Here is a 24,656-nt window from a genome sequence, read left to right on the forward strand (position 1 = left end):
ACAAATAATGGCTGGAACCATTCATCATTCATTCATTCATTCATTCACTCATTCACTTCTTTAACAAATACTGCCTGCACTGTTCTAGGCACCTGGAGACAGGAAAATGCTAGATAGGCAGGCTTCTGCTTCTCACCACATTCTGGTGAGAAAACCTGACAAAAAAGAAGGAAACAAGGAGATAAATGAGGTGATTTCATATAAGAATAAGTGCTAAGAAATAGAAAAAGCCTCCAGGATAAGACTGCTTCCCAATCATGCATATAGCTCCTGCCTCTTTATCCATGGGGCCTGTTTGAGGCCCAGCAAGCAAGGGTCCAGTGTCTGGGTGGCTACAGTGATGACAGTCCCAAGTCTGCACTCCATGGCCCCGGTGATCAGAGCACATTCCTGCAAGTAGGCTGATCATCTTCTCCCATCCCTGAACGAGAGTCTGACCAGAGCAGGTTCGGCCTCTGGATCAGTCTCCCTAAAGGAAGGTACTAGGGCCACTTCCTACCTATTCAGGATGCACTCCCTGGGCTTGTTGCCCTACCCCTGCAGGAAATATTTTCCAGAATGAGGTCCCCCAGCAACTTCCTCAGGAAGAAAGCCCATTGAGAGCAGACAAAAATGTCTGAGAGGGAGTAAAGAGGGAGGCCAGAAGAAGAAAATCTGCCATCTTCTTCCGCAAGTCCTCGGAAAGTACAGTGATAGGGCTCAGAGCCTGGGTTGCCTTGTCTAAGCACCCTGTCTTGTATCCACATCCAGGTTTTCCTTAATTACACATAGCCAGGCTTTGTGAAGCCTCTCTGTCTGACCTGTTGCTACAGTTACTACTGATGGAAGCTTCCAGCTATAAGACTAGGAAAACTCAGTCCTTTTAAAGGATAGGAAAACTACTGAGCTATGATTCTCTGAGTGGAAGAAACACAGTGGGTCCTAGCTATGGAGATGGGGCTCTGTGTCTTCCAGGATGTTCTTGAGAGGTTAGCTCAGCCTGTATGGAGCATTGCTGTCATCAGGACCTCAAAAAGTGAAAGAGAAAAGATCCTTCTAGATCCACTGGGTTGGCCCAAGTGGTGCTATAGAAAGATAGAATCTTCTGCTTCTTAATGTGATTTCAGGCAGATGATTTTTTAATGGAGTGTCAGAGTGGATGGGGAGAACTGGTGAGTTTGTTTATAGGCATTAAGCTAGAAATAAGACTACTTCTGAGTAATGAAAGAGAAAATCTGCTGAAGGCAGGTAAGCCCCAAAGCCAATTCCTTCACCAGGAATCTTAGTGAGGCCAACCATCTAGTCTCAGAATTTAGATGCAAATTTCAGCTCTGTCCAAGGGGCAGAGCAGGTAGTGTCTAGCTAACTGTGCATTTCTACAGCCAGGGTCTGTGTCCTTGGACCCTTCCCTGGGGGAGCTAATGAGAGTGACAGCCATGGTGAGGCAATGTCCTTCTGGGAGACCCCTTGTGTAGGTCAAAACTATGCTGCTCTGGAGAGAGATTCCTCCCCATTGTGCGCATGACCCCTTCGAGAATCTGATGAAAGCAACTAAGTCTTTTTCTGAGAAAAATGGACATGTACTTGAAGACATGCATAATTTTTTCAGAGATCCCGATGGGTCTCTGAAATCTACCAATGAATCTCCTAAATGTTCACTGCAGCCATGTTTAAAAATATTTTCTTGTTGGCAAACCATGAGAAGGTAAATTTATAAGCCTTCATTTTCTTATCTGAAAAGCAATAGTTTTGAGGATGAAATGAAATAATATGCCCAAGGAGTCTTCTGTTGCTGGTACACAGAAGAACTCAATGGATGTCAGATGTTATTATTAGCAGTAGTATTTTCACTATGGATGATTTAGAATACTGAAAATTCATCCAATTAAGACTGATCTAATTCTGCCATTCATTCCTAAAGCAGAGACCCTGTACCCAGAACTGTGAGCACTGTGAAAGCTATGAATATGTAGATTATAACCAATGAGATTGGAGAACCCAGATACTAGGAATTGAGAACACATATGATTAAGGATGAAAGTAAGTCATATAGACACAAAGAATTAAAGCTATTTCAGAAAAGGTAATATCAATGTAGAACTAAATATTCAGAAATGGTGTCTGGGGGTCCTGCCTATAAGGTTGAAGCTATAGTTGGTAAAAAGTACCCTAGAAACTGTCTGCCCTAATCCGTATCCTCTAGGCCACCGTCCCCTGCAAGTAGACTCAGGAAGAGGTAGAACCTTAGTCTTGGGCATGGAGTTGTGTATGCAAAATTAGTTCAGGTCTTTTGGGTACATGGCCTCTGTGTGCACCCTCACAGGCATACCTTGGAGATACTACACATTCAGTTCCAGACAACTGCATTAAAGTGAATACTGCAATAAAGTGAGTCATACAATTTTATTTTGGTTTTATAGTTCATATAAGAATTATGTTTTCAGCATACTGTAGTGTATTAAATATGCAGTAGTGTTATGTCTAAAAGCAATGTACTTACTTTAATTAATAAGTACTTTATTGCTAAAAAATGGTAAGCATCATCTGAGTCTTCAGAGAAGTCATAATTTTTTTGCTGGTGAAGTGTTTGGACTCAATGTTGATGGCTGCTAACTGATGAGGGTGGTTGTTGCTGAGGTTGGGGTGGCCGTGGCGCTTTCTTAAAAGAGGACAACAATAAAGTTTGCCACATTTACTGTCTTCCTTTTATGGACAATTTCTTTTCAGCATATGATGCATCTTACCTACAGTAAAACCTCTTTCAAAATTGAAGTCAGTCTTCTCAAACAGCTGCTGCTTTATCAACAGTTTATATAATATTCTAAATCCTTTGTTGTTATTTCAATAATATTCAAAGCATCTTCATCAAGAGTAGACTTAAAAGGGGGAGGGATTTAGAGGAACAAGTATAAAGGACACAGGGACAATAACTAAGCGGGGTGGAGGTGGGAGGGAGGTGGGGAGCATGGGGCGGGGTGGGCTGGGATGGGAGAAATAGACAGAAAACTGTACTTGAAAAATAATTAAATAAAAAAAGAGGAGACTTCATCTCATGAAACCAGTTTCTTCGCTCATCCATAAGAAGCACTTCCTTATCCGTTCAAGTTTTATCATGATATTGCAGCAATTTTAGTCACATCTTTAGGCTCCACTTCTAATTCTAGTTCTCCTGTTATTTCTACCACATCTGCAGTTACTTCCTCCACTGAAGTCTTGAACCCCCCCAAAGTTATCCATGAGGCTTAGCATCAGTTTCCTCCAAAGTCCTGTTAATGTTGATGTTTTTACCTCTTCCCATGAATTACAAATGTTCTTAATAAAATCTAGAATGGTAAATCCTTTCCAGAAGGTTTTTAAGTTACTTTGTCCAGATGAATCAGAGGAATCACTCTCTATGACAGCTATAGTCTTATAAAATGTACTTCTTAAATACTAAGACTTGAAAGTCAAAATTACTCCTCGATCTTCAGATCTTCTCCTTGAAGGCCTCAGAATAGGTGTTGTGTTAGCAGGCATGACAATGACATTAATCTCACGTACATCTCCATCAAAGCTCTTAGGTTACCGGTTGCATTATCAACAAGTGGTAATATTTTGAAAGAAATCTTCCTTTTCTGAGCAGTAGGTCTCAACAGTGGGCTTAAAATACTCAGTAAACCATGTTGTAAACAGATGTGCTGTCATTCAGGCTTTGTTATTCCATGTAAAAAGTAAAGGCAGAGTACATTTGGCATAATTCTTGAGGGCCCTAGGATTTTCAGAATGGTAAATAAGCATTGGTTTCCCCTCAAAGTTACCAGCTACATTAGCAGCTAACCAGGGAATCTGCCTGTCCTTTGAAGCATTAAAGTCTGTCATTGACTTCTATTCCCTAGTTATGAAAGTCCTAGATTATATCTTCTTCTAATATAAGGTTGTTTTTGTCCACATTGAAAATCTGGTGTTTAGTGTTGCCACCTTCATTAATTATCTTAGATAGACCTTCTTTATCTGGATAACTTTCTGCAGCTTCAACATCAGCATTTGTTGCTTTATCTTACACTTTTGTTAGGAAAATGGCTTTTTTTCTTAAACCTCATGCACTAACCTTTGCTAACTTCAAGCATTTCTTCTGCAGCTTCCTCACCTCTCTCAGCCTTTATAAAATTAAAGACCATTAGGGCCTTGGTCTGTGTTAGGCTTTCACTTAAAGGGAAGTTATAGCTGATATGGTCTTTTATCCATACCACTAAAACTTTCTCCATATCAGCAATAAGCCTGTTTTACTTTCTTATCATTTGGGTGTTCCCTGGAGTAGCAATTTTAGTTACCTTCAAGAAGTTTTCCTTTGCATTCACAACTTGGCTAACTATTTGGTGCAAGAGGCTTAGATTTCCACTTAGCTCACTTCTGACATGCTTTCTTCACTAAACATAAACATTTCTAGATTTTTACTTAAAGTGAGAGATGTGTAACTCTTCACTTCAACACTTAGAGGCCATTGCAAGGTTATTAATTGGCCTAATTTCAATGTTGTTGTGTTTCAGGGAATAGGAAGGCTTGAGGAGAGGAAAAAGGATGAGAGAATGGTTGGTTGGTGGAACAATCAGAACACAATCATTTATAGATTAAGTTCACATTCATATATGAGTATGGCTCATGGCACCCCAAAACAATAATAATAGAAACATCAAATACCACTGTTCACAGATCACCATAATACATTAATGAAAAAGTTTGAAATGAGAGTTACCAAAATGTGACACAGAGATGAGAAGTGAGCTAATGCTATTAGAAAATATGATACTGACTTCTGCCAAGATGGAGGCGTAGGTGGAAACACTTTGCTTCCTTGCACAACCAAATCTAAAAACAACAGTTTTAACAACAATAAACGCAATCAAATCACAGAAAATCAAACAATATGGAGTCTGAGAACAACAAACTGCTCAGCTAAACCGGTAAGAGGGGCGATGCCAGCAGCAGAGTGGGTGGGGCAAAAAGATCCCCCCCTCCCCGACAGCATGCCAGCAGGGTGCAAATCCCAGGTGTGGGGTAGCTACAGGAAGGAGCAGTACAGCTGGCTGTCTGAGGTCACGCATTTGCACGCAGATAAACCAGTGAAGAGACGTACATTGGGTCAGACTGCACAGACCCTGGCACTGGGCAGCAGGCTTGCACATTTGCACTCAGATAAACAGGTGGGAGCAAGCGGTGAGGTGGACTGGGCCAGCAGAGAGGACCGCCATTGCTCCCTCTCTGACCCCCGCCCCCACATACAGAATCACAAACCAGCGACCTGGGTGGCCCCGCCCTGGTGAACACATAAGACTCCATCCCTCATACATAACAGGCACAAACAGATCAAAATATGGCTCAAGAACAACTCAGAGCTCCAGAGGCAATAAATCTAAGCGAGCAAGAAATAGCCAAACTTTCAGATGCACAGTTCAAAACACTGATCAGGATGCTCACGGAACTGGTTGATTTTAGTCACAAATTAGAGGAACATATGAAGGCTAAACTAATTGAAATGAATGGAAATGCACAGGAAACCAATAGTGATGAAAAGGAAACTGGGACTCAAATCAAGGGAGCAGACCAGAAGGAAGAAAAAAAATGACCAAACAGAAAAGAATGAAGAAACAAGAATTCAAAAAAATGAGGAAAGGCTTAGGAACCTTCAGGACATCTTTAAACGTTCCAACATCCGAATTATAGGGGTACCAGAAGGGGAAGAGGAACAGCCATGAGTGGAACACTTATTTGAACAAATAATAAAAGAGAACTTCCCCATTCTGACATAGGAAATAGTCTTCCAGGAAATCCAGGAAGCTCAGAGAGTCCCAAAGAAGTTGGACCCAAGAAGGAACACACCAAGGCACATCATCATTACATTAGCCAAGATTAAAATGAAGAAGAGAATCCTACAAGCAGCAAGAGATAAGGGGACAGTCACCTACAAAGGGGTTCCCATCAGACTGTCAGTGGATTTCTCACAAGTGACCTTACAGGCAAGAAGGGGCTGGAAAGAGGTATTCCAAGTCATGAAAACCAAAGACCTACATCCAAGATTGATCTATCCAGCAAAGCTTTCATTTAAAATGGAAGGACAGTTAAAGTGCTTCTCAGATAAGATCAAATTCAAGGAGTTCATCATCACTAAGCCCTTATTATATGAAATGTTAAAGGGACTTACCTAAGAAAAAGAAGACAAAAAGGATGAACAGTGAAAGGACAGCAAATTCACAGTTATTAACAACCACACCTAAAACAAAAGCGAACTAAGAGGTCAGCTAGATCAGGAGTGAACCATAGAAATGAAGATCACATGGAGGGTTAGCAACAGGGGAGTGGGAGAAGAAGAAGGGGGGAGAGGTACAGAAAATAAGTAGCATAGACAGTAGATAAAAAATAGATAGGGGGGAGGGTAAGAATAGGGGGTAGGGGAAATATAGAATCTAAAGAACTTGAGACACGTGTTCATGAACTAAAGGGGGGGACTGGGGGGGAGGTGTGTGCAGGGTGGAGGGGAATGAAGGGGGGAATAGAACAAATGTAATGGCATAATCAATAAAAAAGATTCAGGAAAAAAGAGAAAATATGATACCAATAGACTTGCTCAATGAGGATATTAAAAAACCTTCAATTTGTAAAAGAAAGAAAGAGAAGAAGAAAAAGAAAAAGTGATGTTTTCAAAGTGCAGTAGAGTGAAGTACAATAAAACAAGGTATGCCTATACATATGCTCCCTGGCCTCCTGAGAAGTGGTCTGGCTTTGACACGGTATTTGGCCTTGTTTGTTTTTCCTCCACCTCTGGGCAAGAAAACCTCTTCTTTGCCCCTACAATAGACTGTGTCCCATACTCAATCACCCTTTGGACAAAAGATGTGAGCTATGGACTGAGAATGAACTAGGAAGGACATTAGATATTCAAGACTCCTGAACATTGTACATCAAGAATGCAGTGAGGTAATGTTCTCATGGCTGAAAAAAGTCAACATTGTATTAGTAGTCTGGAAAATTGACTGCATACTTCATTGTGGGCTGAGCTAAGAGGGCATAGAGAAGGACATTAGAAAAAGACGTCAGGGGTAGGAATGGTAAAGTAAGCATGGTACAAGGGGCCAGCAAGACATGGGAAGAGGTGGTCCAGGATTGATCATTAAAAATTATTGTTCCAGTTCCGACCAGTGTGGATCAACTGTTTGGTGTCCTTCTGCAAAGTGAAAGTGACCAGTTAGATCCCTGGTCAGGGCACATGCCTGGGTGGCAGGTTCTGTCCCCAGTCAGGCCACATAACAGAGGTAACCAGTCTATGATTCTCTCTCACATTGATGTTTCTCTCCCTCTATTTCTCCCTCCCTTCCCCTCTCTCTAAAAATAAATAAATAAAATCTTGAAGAAATTTATTGTTCCAACTCTCTACCCATTTCTCACTGTGAAATAGCCACATTTAAGTGATTGAAAGGCTTCCTGAAGAAGGGAGAAATATCATTAAGATTTTACAGGGAGATAAGTCAAGGAATAGAGACAGATAAGAAATGGGAGCTGTAGAAGTTTGAAGAGGTCTTCTATGGAGACAAAATATGCAGAAAATCAAGTCAGGGTGGTTGTTATGTCTTTGCCCTCAATGCAGCATGTAGAGCTGAAAGCAGAATGGATTCAGAAATGTGGTAGTCATAAAATAAACATGAAGTCAGCTTCACATTCAGTTGCATTTGTTCTTTGGTAACTGGTTATTTGAAAATTATGTCCAAAAAACCCCCACAAAACTAGAACGAGCCCCTTTTTATTCTTTCAAGTTACCTTGTGTAGTAATGACACTCCCCAGACTATATTCAGGTGTCTTCCTTTCTCTTTCCCTTTCACCCTCCCTTAGGATGCACTAATTCCTTTTCCATCATCCCCTCACTAGGTACAGAATTCCTGAGAGAGACTGGACATTGACCATTGAACCAGAGGAAAGGGTTGTGATGTGATGTACCATCATAGTTCAGCACCTAGGAGAGAGGTACATACTCCCTGCCCCTTTCAATGAGATTTCTCTGATGGTACTGGGGGAGCTACTAAAGATTCTGTCAGGCACCAATAACAGCACAACTAACTGCAGGACTCCATGGCAGCAGGGGTTGTCAGTTCTTATCAGTGTGGGATGGGGGGTGGCTGTTTAAGGCCATAACAGGAGACCAGGAGCAAGTTATCAGGAAGCTGTACAAAGTAGTAGCATAAAAATAAACAGATTGTTGAGGCATTCTCCCCTCCATAGCAGAACCTTAGAGAGGCTTGGGATTGGTGAAGGAACAGACCAACGACTGTCTACCAGTTGTGAATAATGAGCACCAGACATTTGGAGGACTGTTTTTGCTTAATGTGAAGGTGATAGTGTCTGAAGTTCTGAGGTGTCCCTTCTAAAAAGGGACTTGTGCTGGGGGTCCAAGGTAGCAAGGACTGGAAGGCTAAGTAGTACATGCCCCACTGCAAGCTCAGGCTCCCTGGCTCCTCTTCTCAAAATGTAGGAGGTCCCCCTGGGGCAAGGAAGAGAGGATGTTGAAACCTGGGGAAATCATGTTGCTTTAGTTTTCCTAACAGCTCTGGAATCCCAACATTCCAATTTTATGTCACCCTTGGAATCAATTTAAAATGAGCCCCAGGGACATAGGTGTCCTGTGGACAGACACCTGTGCCACTTGCATGGATGTCAGGGGGACAAGGCTTTGATTTACTGAAACTTGTTCATTTCATGCCACCAAGTGAGTGACTGATGTCAGTAGTTTGCCTGGAGTAGATTTCTACAAAAACTGTCTGAAAAAGAAACCCAGAGAGATGGCTTGGGTTTCCATTTCAGTGGAGTTCTTTATGGAATTTAGAATTTTGTGTTGATAATACAGCCTCTAACCAAAGTACTCTTAGCCATCTTGGTACATTGCTTAATAAAATATAATTTTCCCAACACACTATGAGGTAGGAACTATTATACCCATATTACATGGAAGGAAATTACAGCTCAGAGATATTAAGTAACTTGTCCATGTCACATGGCTGGTGGGTGGTGAAATCAAGACTTGGGTTCAGGCCTGGCCCTTCCCAGAGCTCATCCTAACAACTCTTCCATCCAGGGTGGAAGCACTAAGTGTGTAAGGTGCAGGTGTGGTGAAAATGCAGCCGGGTGTTGGGGGGTGGTGGGTAGGTCTCTCACAGAGGCAGGAAGTTCTTATTCCTGAACCATTTCAGTAGGTTCCCCATAGGGGAACAGAATGACTGTGGTTCCAGAATCGTGCTGAGCACGTCTGCACGTGTTGTTCATTAGGGTCTTGGAACCACTGGGTCTGTACCCAGGCAATTCTTCTAATCATAACAGTTGGTAAGAAGAAGTGATTAATCAAAACAAGGAGGGACCCTGTGGAGAGGGATTTTGGGAACATCAAAGAACCTAGTGCTACACATTTCACCAAACAGTAATATTTATAGAAAGTACTTCTTGTTTCTACAACTTCAATGGAGTTAATTGTCTGGGAGAAAGGGGGTGGTGGTTTTACTTTCTGGGAAAAGAGATAGCCCTATATCTGGCCTGAGCTGAATGAAGCCTGAGCATCTAGATTTCCATGGGGCTGCAGAAGCCCTGGGAGGACCGCTGAGGGCCCTGCACCCAAAGCATCTCTCAGCAAGAATGTGTTTACAGCCAGTCTCACATCACTGCCTGTGTGGGGTAGGGATTGAAGATTGAATCTTTTACTTGTGACCCAAGGGGAGGTGAGAAAGGAAAATTTTGACATTCTTCCTTGCAGACTCCCTGGGAACAGTCCATGTCAAGGAAAGTTATATGTCATGTCATCTTAAAGAGATGGCCTTCAAGACCTGTCCTAATCCTGAAATGAGGACTCAGAGCCTTCTGAAGCAGTGAAAGACACACAGGACTCCCAAAGAGTAAACTGGGGCTGAGCGCCAGCTTCACTGCAGTGACCTCAGGCAGGTCACTTACAGTCTCTGGGGCTAATTATTCTTTGGTTCTCAACCCATCAATCCATATGTTTTTCCTGTGACCCTACTGCATGGTATGCACTGCATGTGAGGTTATGGTATGAAAAGTTTACAGACATCTACCCCGAGGAGCTCAAAGTCTGCAGTGATGGTGGGTCCCTGCACTACAACCAAACAAACCACTGACTGAGGAGTTCCAGTGAAGATGCAGCAAGCACCTGGGCCTGGACAGGAACTCGGAGGGGACACTGCTCTCTGCGCACTAATGGGAGAATTAAATGACAGAATGTATGTTGAAGCATTCTGTATGTTTTTGTGCTCTCTACATGCATCGAGGGCTGCCTGGGATAAAAACTCAGAAATCCCTGGCCATGTCTTCAGGTTTTAAAAGAGAAATCACGACCAGGAGCACACCGTATAATGAATAAAAGTCACTGTCCAGAACATTTGACCTGAAGGCCCTCGAAAGCAGGAAGAACATCTTCCTGCCTGGGGCCCTGAAGGCTTCATGCAGACCCTCTGTGAATCTTCCCCAGCTGTACACAGAACTCCTACCCTGGACTGGAACAGGTTGTACATTCCCAGATCCTGCTTGTGGCACCTCTGACCCACGTAATGTCTCAGAAAGGATCTCCACAGGTCTTCCAACTGAAAGATCCACATACTAGGCCACGTCCTCTCAGAGCAGGTTCGAAGGTATTTGCTCTCATCAGAGGTGACAGTCAAAGCCAGTCTTCTTGAAGTCAAATGACCTTAGAACACACTTCAGTCACTGGTACAACAGGATTGCTCCTGCATGGGCAGGGCCTCCTACAGAGCAACTTGTCCTGGTGTGTCATTTTTGATTGCTGCAGACTCAGATCCTGAACCATCCAAAAGCCTTGCAGGCACAGTTTTGGCTAACCTCATGAGAATGGCATGTAGGTCCTTTCACTGGGCATGGGCACAAAGCCTGCCCTTCACTCACAGGGGCAGAGAATCTTTACCTCCCATGCAAGCTCCCCTCTGCTGGCCAGCAGAGAGCATCCTGTCTTGGGAAACTGAACCGCTTTCTGCCTCTGCTCACTGAGCACTGGCAGGGCTTGATGGTAGACATGGCTTCCCATTGTACCCTCCCCATAACCACCCACCTTCTGTGCATGTCTGGCCCAGCAAAACCAGTCTGCACCAAGCTTTATCTCCCTCCACAGCTGCCATGCAGGCCTCACTCCACACATTTGAGCATTTTTCTTTCCATTTCCAAGGTGAGCAGAGCCCAGATAGTTACCCAGAGGAGCTGCTCAAAAGGCCTCTTGGAAGTTGAAGTCCACAGCCACAGGGCAGGGGTGGAGAGGGGATGTACACCATTACTATCATTGCCCTGACCTGTCTATTCTCTCTACAGAATGAGGACACAGAGACCCTTGTGTCCAAGTAGCCCTATAGCCCTTTATCCCTCAGCCTCTGTGAGACAAACCACTTTTCTCATTGTGGCTTCAGAGTCAGCACACTCTTGACTGAGTGGGGCAAAGACGGTCCCTGGCACAGGCTGGAGGGGGTCCTGGCTGTTCCAGTGGTTGACTTCAGTACCGCAGCTGCTTTTTCTTTGCAAAGTCATCCATGATCAGTTATCCCCTGGGGAGTCCGTTAAGACCACAGCCAACCCCTTATCAGGTGTTTGGCTTTGACTGGGCACTTTACAGCCAATTGTGTGGAAAGTTTCTCAGAAGACCAAACACACAGCTTCAAAATAAATCACTACAGAATTCTGGCATCCTGGTCCTATGCCACACATAATTCAGACAGCACAGACATGCCCAAATTATTATACCCATTTCTGTCCACTTCACCCAAATTCCCACACAATTCAGAAGCCCTCTTGGCTGACATCGCCACTACCTCTTTGCACACTTTCAGTTGGGATTTCACTGATGACTCAGGCAGCCTTCGCTCTCTCCAACAGTATTTATAATCTACACTCATGCTAAATTGACAAAAATCTGTGATGAGAATGAGACACCTGAGACCCTTAGTCTTTGTCCCACCCAAGTGAAACCACCAGGGATACACATAGGTCTCTGCATCCACACTGTTGCAGTCACATGTGCTAACAAACAAGAATATCTGGTAGATCATAGTCCTGGTTTGGAAAAGGTTGGCTAGTACCAGGTTTCCAATACAGCAGCTGGAAGATCAGGGAATAAAAAAGAGGATGGAGTTTGAGCCCCTAGCCAGTGCAAAGAAGTCAATAGTAGATTGTAAACCTAGTTCTTGGGCAGGATCAATGATCAATAATGGGGGGGGGTGCAGTGCACAAATATGAGTTCCAGGATTGACTGGCAGAGGTGACCTTGAAAGGTGACTACAAAGAGGACACTAGTCAGAGGTCTAAGAGTGAGATATATCCAAGACCCCACTATGGGCTTGGGTTTGGCCTCTGGTATCAGAATTGGATCAAGATATTTTGCTGAGTTATAGAGATGAAAATTGGGAGGCTGGGGGGCACCAGGACCATAGTCACACCTTGGGACCACCTGTGAAGAGCTGGGGCATCAAGATGGTCTGTACACCATCTTGATGGTATAATACACAGATTTGTGATCCCATTGTGATGGGGGAGAAGACAGGGTGGGGAAGAGGGTGGTGTTAGATTTCAGCCAAACTAATATGGTTCTCCGGGAGCATTTGCTCTAAAATGACCATTTCCCCTACCTTTTTATTCTATTTTTATTTTGTACTGTGCTATTTAGATATGACCTCACCTCTTAAAAATTATTTATAACAACCAAAAAACAAGACAACAATTTATGGAGCACTTACCATATGTCTGACACTGAGTTATGTATTTTACACACATCATCATAACTGGTGCAATAATAATCAATATTTTCATTTTACAGAAAGGCAGTTGAGGTTCATAGAGATGAAGAAACCTACCTAAGGCCTTACTGCAAGTGAGGGGTGAAGCCAAGAGTTAGCCTTGGTCTACCTGATCCCAACAGCAGGGCTCTTACCACTTGACTATTGTGAAAGGTCATAGAGGCAATAAAAACAATCAGATCAGCATGTCAAAAGCTACCGGTCCAGTGGAGCCTTATGCCTGAATAACTCTAACCAGTATAGAATATTCACAGTACAAGTGGGGCCTCTTGCTTCCTGGGGATGAGGTGCAATTCTGGTGGTGAACAGAGGATGCAGAATACTCACTTCTGTTTGTCTTCTCCTTTAAAGAGGAGAATTGTATCAGGGAAAGTATAAGAACTCTGAGCTAGAGATGCCATCAAGCTCCAGCATCCATCCCAGACCTGCCTTTTCTGGGACTAGAACTTGCAAATTTGCCATCCAAGCCATTGCCTAAAGACCACTAAGAAGCATTCATGGCAATAGAGGGTTGTAAAACCATGTGATAAACAGCTTTGTTCTGATCTTCCAACTAGAGAGTAGATTAAATAAATTTTACCTCAATTCCTTCCTACTTCTGAAACTTCACAGTGAAATCAGAGCTTTGTGAGCCTCAAGAAATGACTGGAAAGAACCAGCAGTTGTCTCTAAGTACAAATCAGGCCAAATGACATTGCTCCTTTTTCTAAAGGTTTATGAGCCTGCAGAGAAAAAGGTATAAAGATAGCATCCCTAGATTTCAACAATGGTAACTGAAAAAAAAAAACTGCATAGATAAATGTGTACCAAGCAATGTTAGAAAAATGATAATACCAGTGTTTGGATTTTAGCAGCTTTGAAAATAACATTAAAGTAGGGTAGCCTACTCCAACAATACTAATCAAATAACATAGCTTACTTTCACTGAATGCTTCCTGTATGCCAAACACTGTTCTAAACAGTATTACCACATTTAATATCTTTGACAATGCAGTGAGACAGACACATATACTCTACCCGTATTGTGGATGAGAAAGTGGAGACACAGAAGAGCCATGTCAGTTGCCCCACTTCACACACCCGGCAAGTGGCAGAGCAGTACTTGAACTTGAACTCAGCGATAGCCACCAGAGCCCACACTCCCCTAATAATTGTGCTAATACTTGTTATTTGAAAGGTGGTAAAATCTGGTATTCAAATGCTCTACACTTGAATGAACACTATGCCTAAATCTACAATGCAATATTAAAGTGCAGAAAAAGAGAGACCCAAGTGGGCATTTTCTAGAGGGACAAACAAAAACATTGGGTGTTTCATGTCCCAAAAGTCTGGTAGGAGCCATGGTGTGAGGGCTGCAACCAAAGTGAACAATGAACAGTATCCCATTCATGGGAGAAAACCCATTATATTTCCACTGAACCCTACTCTAGGGTGAAGGTCATGTTTCACTCTGGCTGCTGTGTTTCGAAAGTTATATTGATCAATGTGGGAGATTCAGAAACTGCAGGTCAGGACAGAGGGGTTCAGGAAATCATGTGTTTTGGGGAATAGATAACACAAGACATGTTTAGCCTAAAGTAGGTGATCAAGGAAGGATATGAAAGTCATCCTTACTAAACATAAGAACTGCTGACCTTCAGAACACTGGTCCTCAATGGTGGACCGAAGGTGAGTGGGGGAGGAAAGCAGTGCCCAATCCAAGATCCAGAAGATCTCTCCTACATTGATGGGTGATGGCTGCCAAGCAATGGACTAGAGCTGCCCTGCTAAATATATCAGCTATCTGTCATCACGAATATTCAGAAAAATAAAAGTGGCATGACCACCTGTCAGGGTTGCTGGAGTGAGGAGGCTGACGCTGGGGAAGACTTTGGGTGGCAGGACCTGGAAGGCTGCTCTGAATGTTAAGTCTATTATTCCCAATGCTCTTACTATGAAATGTGGAAACAGAAATGTCAGCATGTGTGCCTGGTTATTAACTTAAAACTTAGAGCCATAGGATGCCTCCTAAGGGTTATATCCACTTGGGTCAAACAACGGTGAAGAGAAATTGTAGATTATAGATGTGTGAAAGCATGTGTACACAGGCAACAATGACCTTTCTTGAAACAGCAATGACAGTTACAAATAGCTTTCAGCTTGCAGTCACACTCCCTCAATTCTGCATCCGGGTCCATAAACCATCCAAATCCAGGCACTCCAAGAAACAGCTTGCCCTCTGATTCATTTGTCTATGACCATGACTGAATTTCACCTCAAGGAAAACACAGATTACCTCCCTCTCAGAGCCACAAATGCCATAGTTTTTTTTGTTTTTGTTTTGTTTTTATCCTCACCCAAGGATATGTTTATTGCTTTTAGAGCAGAGGAAGGGGGAGAGGGAAATACCAATGCAAGAGAGAAGCATCAGTTGGTTGCCTCCCGCACACACTGAGACCAGGGCATGTGCCTACGACCCAGCCATGTACCCAGACCAGGAATTGAACCCACAACTACAGTGGCCACACCAGTAAGAGCTAAATGGCAATATTACGTGCAACATGGATCATGTATCAGGGTAAAATCAAGTCGCTCTTTTATTTACAGAATGGGGTACATGGTGTATCTTTTTCTAAAGCTAACTGTGAGCAGAGCTGCCCTCTTTCAAGATGTTGCAACTCCTAGATTAATAGAGGCAAATGCTCTTGAAAAGTTCTAACTTCAAAAAGTTTTTAAAAACATCCCTAAAGTGTAGTGTAGTCCCCAATTTGGAGTGTTTGTCACCCTGGGGGACCTTCCTGCCCTTTTGACTTGAAAAGCTCTTTCTTGTACTGAGAGCCTCAGAGTTTCCTCATGGCCTATTTACTGTCAGGTGGGGTAGAGGATGATCTGAAAGGGGAGGCACATCACCCATTTATAGTCCCTTCCCACCTGACCCTCCCTCTGAGCTCAGGTGAGTGATTCCCACCAGTCAGTTTGCCTCTGCCTCAGTTTCTCCTTCAGCCTTCCCTGAGCCCATTCCAGCTAGGTCATGCTACTTGACTCTGCTCTTTCTCCCCCATCACTGCTTCCAGCACTAGCTGATGTTGAACGCTGAGGGTTTCCACACTGCTCCAACCACCCAAAAAATGAGGATGAACTGGAAACCAAGCCAGAGCTGGTGAGTGTTGTTCTGAGAATTAGTGAGGCCCCCCTTGAAACACTCAAATGCATAGGCACACCCACACATATACTCACATCATACCCACACCTCCTCCTATCTCTCTCTTCCTTTCTCTCGCTCCATCTCTCCCTCCCTCCCTCCATCCCACCAAGCCTAGCACAAAAGACATTGATAGAGAGGAGAAGACCCTGTGGCTCCAGTCTGCAGGAATTTACTCAATGGCCTCTCTTCCTAGGAGTCATAAAGCAGAGGACAGAGAAATATGACCTAATTCTGAAGCAATGTTCTCAAACTTGAGCATGCTTCAGAGTCACCTGGAGGTTTTGTTAAAACTCAGCCTGCTGCCCACCACCCACCATTCTCAGAGCTCCTCATTCAGTAGGCCTAGGGAGGGGCTGAGAATTGGTATTTTCAAGTTCCCAGTGATTTGAGGTTGCTTATAAAAACAGGGGATTTCACTTAAAAACCATTGCTGTAAATTAAAAAAAAATCCCTGGCAATCTTGGTGAGTGTGACCTAGCAGAACCAAGACCGGTAAGAGAAGGGTTATGAGCTGATGTCATCACAGGCTTTTCACAACACCCTGAAGGCTACCAGGCCTGGCCACAGAGGACTTCGTTCTTTTCTCATTATCCTGAGATCCTTTCCATTCTCTGGGCCTTAGGGCCCTCTTTTCTGTTGTGGGCAATGCCACCATGCTCCTGAGCAGTCCACCCAAGGAGCATGATCCTGTGACACAGGGGCCACCCTGATGCCCTGGGATGGTTGTGATGAAAGAGCAGATCAGCTGCCAGCCCTTAAAAGGATGAAACATGAGCTTAAAGGAGAATAAACTAGAACTTCCAGTGATGGGAGAGGGAAGAATGGGTTCACATCTTTCTCTGTGGGAGGCAGATTCAAGAGGGATACTACAGCAAATCAGCATCAGTGACATGACCATCTGCACCATCTGCCTACGAGGTACCAAAGTTCAGCTCCCACAGCGTGTGAGGCTGAGACACCCTGGGGCCTCACTACATGCTGTCATTTAACCCTCACAACCTCCAATTTGAGTTCTTCCATGCCCAGTTCTGCTGATGAGAAGCTCATGCTCACAGAGGCTGGAACACACCCAGATCACCCTGCTGGGATCCACGCCCAAAGTCCTCACCTTACGGCTCAGCTTCCTGGCCTTCTTTCTATGTTAGTCAGAAGGAAGGTCAGGGGTGGTCTCTGGAGGATCCCAGAGGGCTGGCCAGCATTGTGACCCCTCATATAAAGGGAAAGCAGGAAGGCCCAAGGGACAAGACAGTGATCTCCAGAGCCCCATTTCTATAATCAAAACTACAGAGGAAAACCCACTGCATTTGAAGCAGAAATGAAGAAATAAGACAAGCACTAGCATGTCTCTGTGATCCATCAAAGTTTCTCCCATGTGGGTGACAGGAAAAGGGCTTTTTGTGGTCAGAAATGTGACAAGGTAATTATTTTTACACCAGTCCTTCTGCATAGTTTTTCACAGACAGCAACTTTATAAGGCATAATTATCTATTTTCACCTGCTTCATAAATTCCTCCTTTCCATTTCACCTCCCAGTAAACTAGAAATTATTTAAAACTGAAGATGTGCATTTCAATGCTTGTTTCACTTCCCTGTGCACTCCTGGCTGTGCCCTCTCTCCGCTGACCCTGTCACACTTCCTGTGCCATAAGACCCTCCTGTGGAAAAAGTGTGTCTGACCCTGAGGTCATGGAGCCCCTGTTCCCTGAGAACCAAAAGCCAATCTTGTCTGTCACTGGGGCTGCCTAGCTTTCCAGTCCTCTCAAGTCCCAGAGGGCAGGGCTCAGCAGCAGCTGGAGCTCCCAGGTGCTGGGGCTGTGCCTCCCGCTTTCTCCCACAGCGTGTCTGGTCACATGGCCATCACCTCTATTTTGTTTCCTCCAGGATCTTCAGGTCAACACGACTGTGTGGTCTGGGGCTACATGAAGGATTCTGCTGTGATGCTTAGGGACAGCTACAACCTGGACTGCCCCTGAGGACGTCACTTTTATTTTTGGATCTCCAACATCCAGTCATGCCGGAAGCTTCCATATCTGCTGCAGTCTTCACACTTTCCAGGGATATAACCAACGCAAGTTCTAACACAGATTGAGAGTTTGCTATGAACCAGGCACTGTGCCAAAAGCTCTATAATACTATTCTGCTTATTCCTCATAACAACCCAGAGAGGCATACATTCATATAATATCACAAAGATAAAAATGGCAGAGTAAAGTTAAGAAATTAGCCCAAAGTCACAAAGAAGGTAAGAGGAAGAGTCAAGATTCAAACTTTTGTGTGTGAAGTCCCAAAGCCCACCTTCTAACCCCTATATACAAGTAATGATTCAATGAGCTTTCCCAGAACACAAGGTTGGGGAAGTGGGATGCTCTGACCCCCCCCCCCCAAGAGCCTCCAGGACACTGGGCGTGGCTGGCCCAGGGAGGCAGCAGAGGAGGAAGCTGGCAACTTCCTCAGCTGAAGGTCAGTAAGCCCAAAGTTCAGAGGTAGAGTCTTAGCCCACAACCTCCATAGCCCCTCCCAGCTGGTGAGCTGGCCCTTCCCCTTGAGCTCTTCCCTGGAGCCCTGCACTGTCCATATAGTCTGGCTTCATTCAGACGGTTTGATTAGCAAGAAAGGGTGAGGATCACCTGTGACCTGCCTCCAGCTATCCCACAAGCCCTCACCTCACTCCATCCATGGCTCTCTTTCCCTGAGAGCTGCCCTGACAGGCTGCAGTATGCATCCTAAACCCTTACACCAGCTATCTCAATTTCCTCTTCCTTCCTTTCAGAGCCTGTGGGGAACAAGGTTCCTCTACAATATGAGCAGGTATTGGGCTGGGCAAGGGGGCAGTCAGCCAGGTATTCATGCAGCAGATTGCCAAGCATAGATGCCAGGAGGATGAAGAAGAAGGAAGGAGGGAGCTGGGTATCTATAGACTAGAAACAATGACATCATCACACTCAGACACGGAGCTCACCTTGCCCCCTCCTTTGCCTGCATTTGGAGCCCACACTGGCCCCTTTGACACTGTCTTGGGGAGCACCCAAGTCCCTGCTGAGGCCACAAACTTTGTCAAGGACAAGACTGGACACACAGGGCTTCCAGGGCTTCTCAGAGGTCAAGGGGATCCCAGGCTCTCCCAGAAGATTAAAAAGAAAATGAAGAAATGCTTACACAGGGCTACAAAAGTTATCTTGCATTCTAAATGTTTAATTTAGAATAATCAAGCAAATTTAACACTATAAAAATATAATAAACATACATGTGCTGGTCTCAGAGATTAATAGAATTCATTAAAATATTAATTTTCAGTGCACTGTAAGTATAACGTATAAGTTAGCTTTATAACATTTTAAATCATAAGATTTGTTATATGTTCAGTGTTGTCAGTGAAAAAGTGTGACTTGATACAAATCATCTTATTCAAAAATGATAGCAACAGGCCAAATCTGAGGCTTTCCAGCCTTCGAGGCCAGGACTCTTGGACACTCCTGACACTGTCCCCTTCCCCCCCCCCCATGCCCATAGGGCCTGGACACTATAGGTGCCCACTGTCCTACACATTTCAGAAAGATAGAGCTCCCCTTTATCTGGGTCCTCCCACTGCCTTGGGCCATAACTGTTCCCTGGTTGGATGCATGAAGGATGGCACCTGCAAAGTGAACAAACACTTGTCCCCTCCCTGCCCAACTAGCCTCTTTCAGGCTGGGCTGGGCTTGTGTCCAGCTGTCTTGTTCTACCTGCATTATCAGCCGACCCCTCTGAGGCCATGGTGCAGGCCTCTTCCTGGCCTCAACAGTTCCAGATATGCTCCTGGTATCTGAGAAATTATTTACTGTGGTGATGTGTGATGTCTCTTTAAGAGGACAGATGGTACCTCCAATTAGAATGCTTTGAAAGGAAACCCTGATGAGATATAAAAGCTAACAAATTGACTTTTTCATACAGTACTTAACTGGCACACAATAAATCAAATATACAATGAGACTCAATAAAATGCTAGATTTATTTACACTTCTTTTGCCTAGCATTGTGCAGCAGCCCAGCCTGCCCTCTGGAACCCAGAAGTGCTTGCCCCTGCAGGCCAGGGCTGGACAATGCATCACTGAGCTGCTCTCAGCCCTGACCACCAGAGACAAGTGTGGCTTTGATTGGGTGACTTCTAGTCCGACCCTTGCCCTCGATATGTGGGGGCACAAGAGCACAGGTCTATATAAAGGGTGTAGTGACATACACAGGGAAGTCTAGAACTCACCCCTCCTCTAGGCAAGGTGCAGAGATTGTGGGGGGATGACAGGGGTGAGAAAACTGTGTCTAACCCCAGAAACAGCTGGACCAGAGACAGGAGAGAAAAGGCAATGGGGTCTGATTTTGATGAGGTAGACTCAAGATATGGGTAGACAAAGTGGAATGAGAGTCTAAATGTGCAGACTAGAGGCTATGGGCCTTCCTATTTATCCCAGGTGCATCAGGTTAGATGGTTGAAAGATAAGCCTAGAAAAGTAGACAGAAGAAGTGCTATATGGCAAGGAGGAAAGCTCCACATCAAGTATCCTGAGCATTTGGTTGTTGGCCTACCTTCTCTCTGCATGACATATCCAAGGGATGGATGGATTCACAGGGTGCGTGTCCTGAAGTAGGAAGCTGGGAGGCCCAGTTTCCTATATGCATGAGTTAATCTGCAGAGGGAGCCTAACCAGTGAAAGAGGGCTCACAGGCAGAAATGGAAGAATGTTTTCAGAAGGAAAGCTGTGAGACCCTAGGCATGTGCTTTGGCAATCATGGAAACTGGTCCTTAGTCTGGACATCCAGGCAGTGGTGATGCAGCATCCTTAAGTGGCTTCTAAAAAAGTACATTAAGCAATGGGTGTCAGGGTAACAGAGACCCACAGGGGAACCTCAGAAGTCAGTAGAGAAGATACTGCAAAAGAAAGACAGGGACTCTAGGCAGCAGTAATGGAAACATTTCTGTTCATATCAACCCCCCAGAGAGGAAGGGCTGGGAAAAAACAGTTTACAAGAGGAGGAGCGTTTCTTCCTTTTTTTTTTTTTCAGTTCAAATCTATAAATATTGATCAACCTCAGGACCTTGATCTGGAAGACATTTTCACCCCCCCTTCTGCATATAGCAAAGGTTACATAGAATCTGCAAAGCCAGATTAGGAAATTCTTCTACTAGGAGTTCAGTCATCTTTTGACCCATCAAACTGCAAGTATGTGTGAAACATTCCCTCTGTGCCCTTCTATGCTGGGTGTGGGTGGAAGGGGTTTGGTTCAAGGAGGTGAAGAGAAAGTCTCTGCTCACAGGGAACCAGGCAGCAGCATCCAATGCAGAAGAAAGCTCTAGCATCATTAGAGGCTAAGCTGGAGTGCTGACTTCTGCATGCAATGGAACACTGAAAAAATTTTCTGTGTTTTGGAGCTGCAACACTTAGGGAAGTGGAAACATGTTCTCTGAAGTGCTGTGCGGGGAGAGTAGTGCTTCCAGTTTCCCCACAATTATGGGGGATGAGATTATAAGGAAATCCTCCTCTTCCCCATCTTTACCCAGGAATGGGGTCACCCCCAACACACACACTTTTGTCAGGATGGCTGTCCTCCTCTCTAGAGCAAAGAATGGGAGAGTGGTGGAGCTGACCCATTACCCCTACCCCCAAGAATATCTGTCACATAGATAGCTACTGTGGCCAGGTCTCTGTCTTGTCATTGGGTGAGGGTGCAGATTCTGCAACATACTAGGCTCTGCAAGGGATGCAGGGAGATGAGTATGTGGTCCTGGCACACAAGGACCTTCACTTGATAACTGAGAAGGTAAGTACAGAATAATTAGGCAGCCAATTAAATTATGAGATTCTGAGGAGAACTGGTCACAAAAATATAGGGAGCCCATGAAGACAGAGGATAGCCTCAACTGTCAGGACTAAGGGGGCTTCTTGGAGAAGGTGATTGGAGGAGTTACTAGGAATTGTTCAGTCTCCCAGAGAATCTTGATTTTGCACCCAAAGAACTCTCCAGGTTGGCCTTTTTAAGATCTGGTGAGCAGAAGTTGATGGAAGACTCTCTCATAGGGGAGAAGGAGGTAAGAAAAAACATAATCTTGACCCTTTGCTACTAAGCAGAGGGGCCCTGCATGCCCAACACAGGAGCTGTCCGTTTCAGCACCACAGCCAGCATTTCAACGCAGCAGCCAGTGCTGCCCTTAGAGAATGTTGTCTCAGTCTCCCCTACCCCAGGCCCACCATGTGCACTGACTGTCAGGGAAACAAACTCCCCAGCCCAGAGCCCTAGACACTTACTAGTGCATGCCACTTCCGGGGGGTCAAAATCCGCTCGGTAATAGCCAGTCCGGCAGGTGCAGATGGGAGATGCCTCTGAAGGGGATCTGCTGTTGGAGGGGCAGTGTGAGCAGCCCTCAGCTTCCTGGCTGGCCTTGAACATCCCTGCAGGGCAGGCTGGAACACAAAGAGACCATCTGAGAATTAATGGAGGAATGGCAGTGGGAGGCCTTTCCCTGGAGCTGAGAAAGGAAAGCTTCTACCCCCTTCCTTAAAAAGGACAAGGAGATACCCTCTGCACAAAATGAGCATTTAAGATTTAGAAAACCCCTATTTAACACTCACAATTTTTAAACATCTCTAGTTAAAAATACCTTCCTGGTACCAACAACCTCTCTTACCTGAACAATCTGAATAATGATCCTTCCCTCTCACGTGTGTCAAGAGATTTAATTGAGAAAATGAACCTAATGTGCAGCTCAGTGTTTCGGATCTACATGCTCTGTAAATGGTTATCACCTCCTTGTTCTACCTGGTTAACAGCCAGGGTTGAGTCACTCACTGAAGGAATCTTGCCTGATATACTTGGATGGAAAGGGGTCCAGGTTGGCCAGTGAACTGGGCCCATGGTTCTTAAATGCCATGTTGCAACACACATGAGGGACACTATGTGCTTGTTAATAAGCACGTGTTATGAATGATAATAAAGGACTAGACTTCGTGAGTGATTCTTTAAAAAGAAATTAAAATGATTTCAAGGTCACTGGCTTAACAACATCATTTCCCCTAATTGCATTTTAAAATGCTTTGGAGGGTGAGGCAAGGAAAGAATGGCTTTGCAGGCAGTGAACCAGGGAATGTGTCATGCACTAGGTGTCATCTATCATGAACATGGCTGTAGGGAACATTGGGAAAGCCTGGCACAGCCTGATACCCACTAGAGGGGCCCTCTGGTGTGAGGTACTTCCTCTTAATTCCCTTTGTGACCACCTTTGAAGAGACAAGCTCTTAAAAGTTTGATTCCATCCAGCCCTTTCCTTGGGCTTTCAGCATGCCCCACCTGTGAAGACCCTCCACTCCAGACATCTGGTCTCCTCCTTGCTGACTCCTCAAAATATTCCTCCTGACTACTTAACTTCTCTGAGGCCCCTTCTCACTATCTCAGCTCCTGACTCTTCCTATCCTCAGGAAATGTACTCTGGCTCATCCTCCTTTGGGACCAGGTGAAACTTACTGCATGGTCAACTCACTTGGCTTTCTTATGCGCCTTACTAATTTATTCCAAAAAAATATTTACTGTAATCCTTCTGAAGACCTGATCCAGGGAATTTAGAAAACATAGCTTGCCTTCAAGGAGTTCCTGATCCAGTGTCCTCATACAATTATGATATGATGGGACCTTCATTGGAACAGAAGTACCATTATAATGGCTTCTCCTGATACAAACCTCATCTTCCCAAATATATGGTTCCCTCCTGGCAAGTGCAGAGTATTCTTTAATAACAGTAGTAGCCACCATCTGTTAACATTCTTGCTAAGTGCTTTACATGCATTACTCTATGGGGAAGCTATTATTATCTTCATCTTGCTAATGAGGAAATGGGGACATAAAGCAGTTCAAAAAGTTGCTCAGGATCACACTGTGGGGAATATGATAGGGATAATATACACATAAACTATTTGGAAAATATCCACAGGTTTTCTTCTAAGATAATAAGGAAGGACTGCTTCCTATATGTTGGGAAAGCTCTCTCACTCCTTTGCTCACTCAAAGTGAAGTATAGTGTTTCAGTTACCCTGGGGTGGGATCTCATCTTGGATGAGAGGCAATTTCTGAACTGGAATGTTCTGGAATGGCATAACCCAAGAATGTTCTATGGAGGCCATCTTCTTTGGGATGTTAGCATCTGTTACTCACAAAAGGGTTCTGGGGCCTGATACTTTGAACATGTGAATTCCAAAATTTAATCTCATTTTTTTTTATTACAAAATGTCTCAGAAATTCCAAAAGTGGAATATGTTTTCTCACCAAGAAGCCCTATTTTGTAGAGCATCCCCTGGGATTCAAGTCCCATGGGACATACTGGGGTACATGTTGTCCAGATGATCCAAGAAGGTCTCTGTTATGACCCATGTAAAAATGGGCCATTGGCTGACCCAACTTACCATACTCAAAATAAACTGCTGTTTTCTTAGAAAGAAAAAATGAAAGCTTTACTGAAGACTAAACAAATAAAACACTAAAGGAAACACCCTGAATGACATACCAAGTATCTTAGAATTTGAATTATTGATTTATCTGTTCAAGCCTGTGCAGGAAGAGTCTCTCCCTCTGTCTCCTCCTCCCTCTCTTCTTTCTCTTTCTTCCTTCCAGACATTTTCTGTGGCTCCTGTGAGAAGCACTTGGTCCTTTCCAC

The 24,656-nt window shown here is 44.3% G+C and overlaps 1 protein-coding gene across 4 annotated transcripts in view; it reads right to left on the reverse strand.

Moving 5' to 3' along the window:
- Window positions 1-24,656, reverse strand: part of EPHB1 (EPH receptor B1) — a 419,448-nt gene that overhangs the window by 118,859 nt on the left and 275,933 nt on the right. For 3 of the 4 annotated variants that reach the window (XM_037143852.2, XM_037143850.2, XM_053669555.1), the window contains exon 4: window positions 22,261-22,416. The exons of the other annotated variant lie outside the window; for it this stretch is intronic. In XM_037143852.2, the coding sequence (XP_036999747.1) occupies window positions 22,261-22,416 (156 nt within the window). The remainder of the gene's footprint in view (window positions 1-22,260; window positions 22,417-24,656) is intronic. 4 annotated transcript variants of the gene reach the window in all.

The sequence above is a fragment of the Artibeus jamaicensis genome, unplaced genomic scaffold (genome assembly GCF_021234435.1).
Source record: "Artibeus jamaicensis isolate MK-2021 breed Jamaican fruit bat unplaced genomic scaffold, CSHL_Jam_final contig_519, whole genome shotgun sequence".
Lineage (NCBI taxonomy): Eukaryota > Metazoa > Chordata > Mammalia > Chiroptera > Phyllostomidae > Artibeus > Artibeus jamaicensis.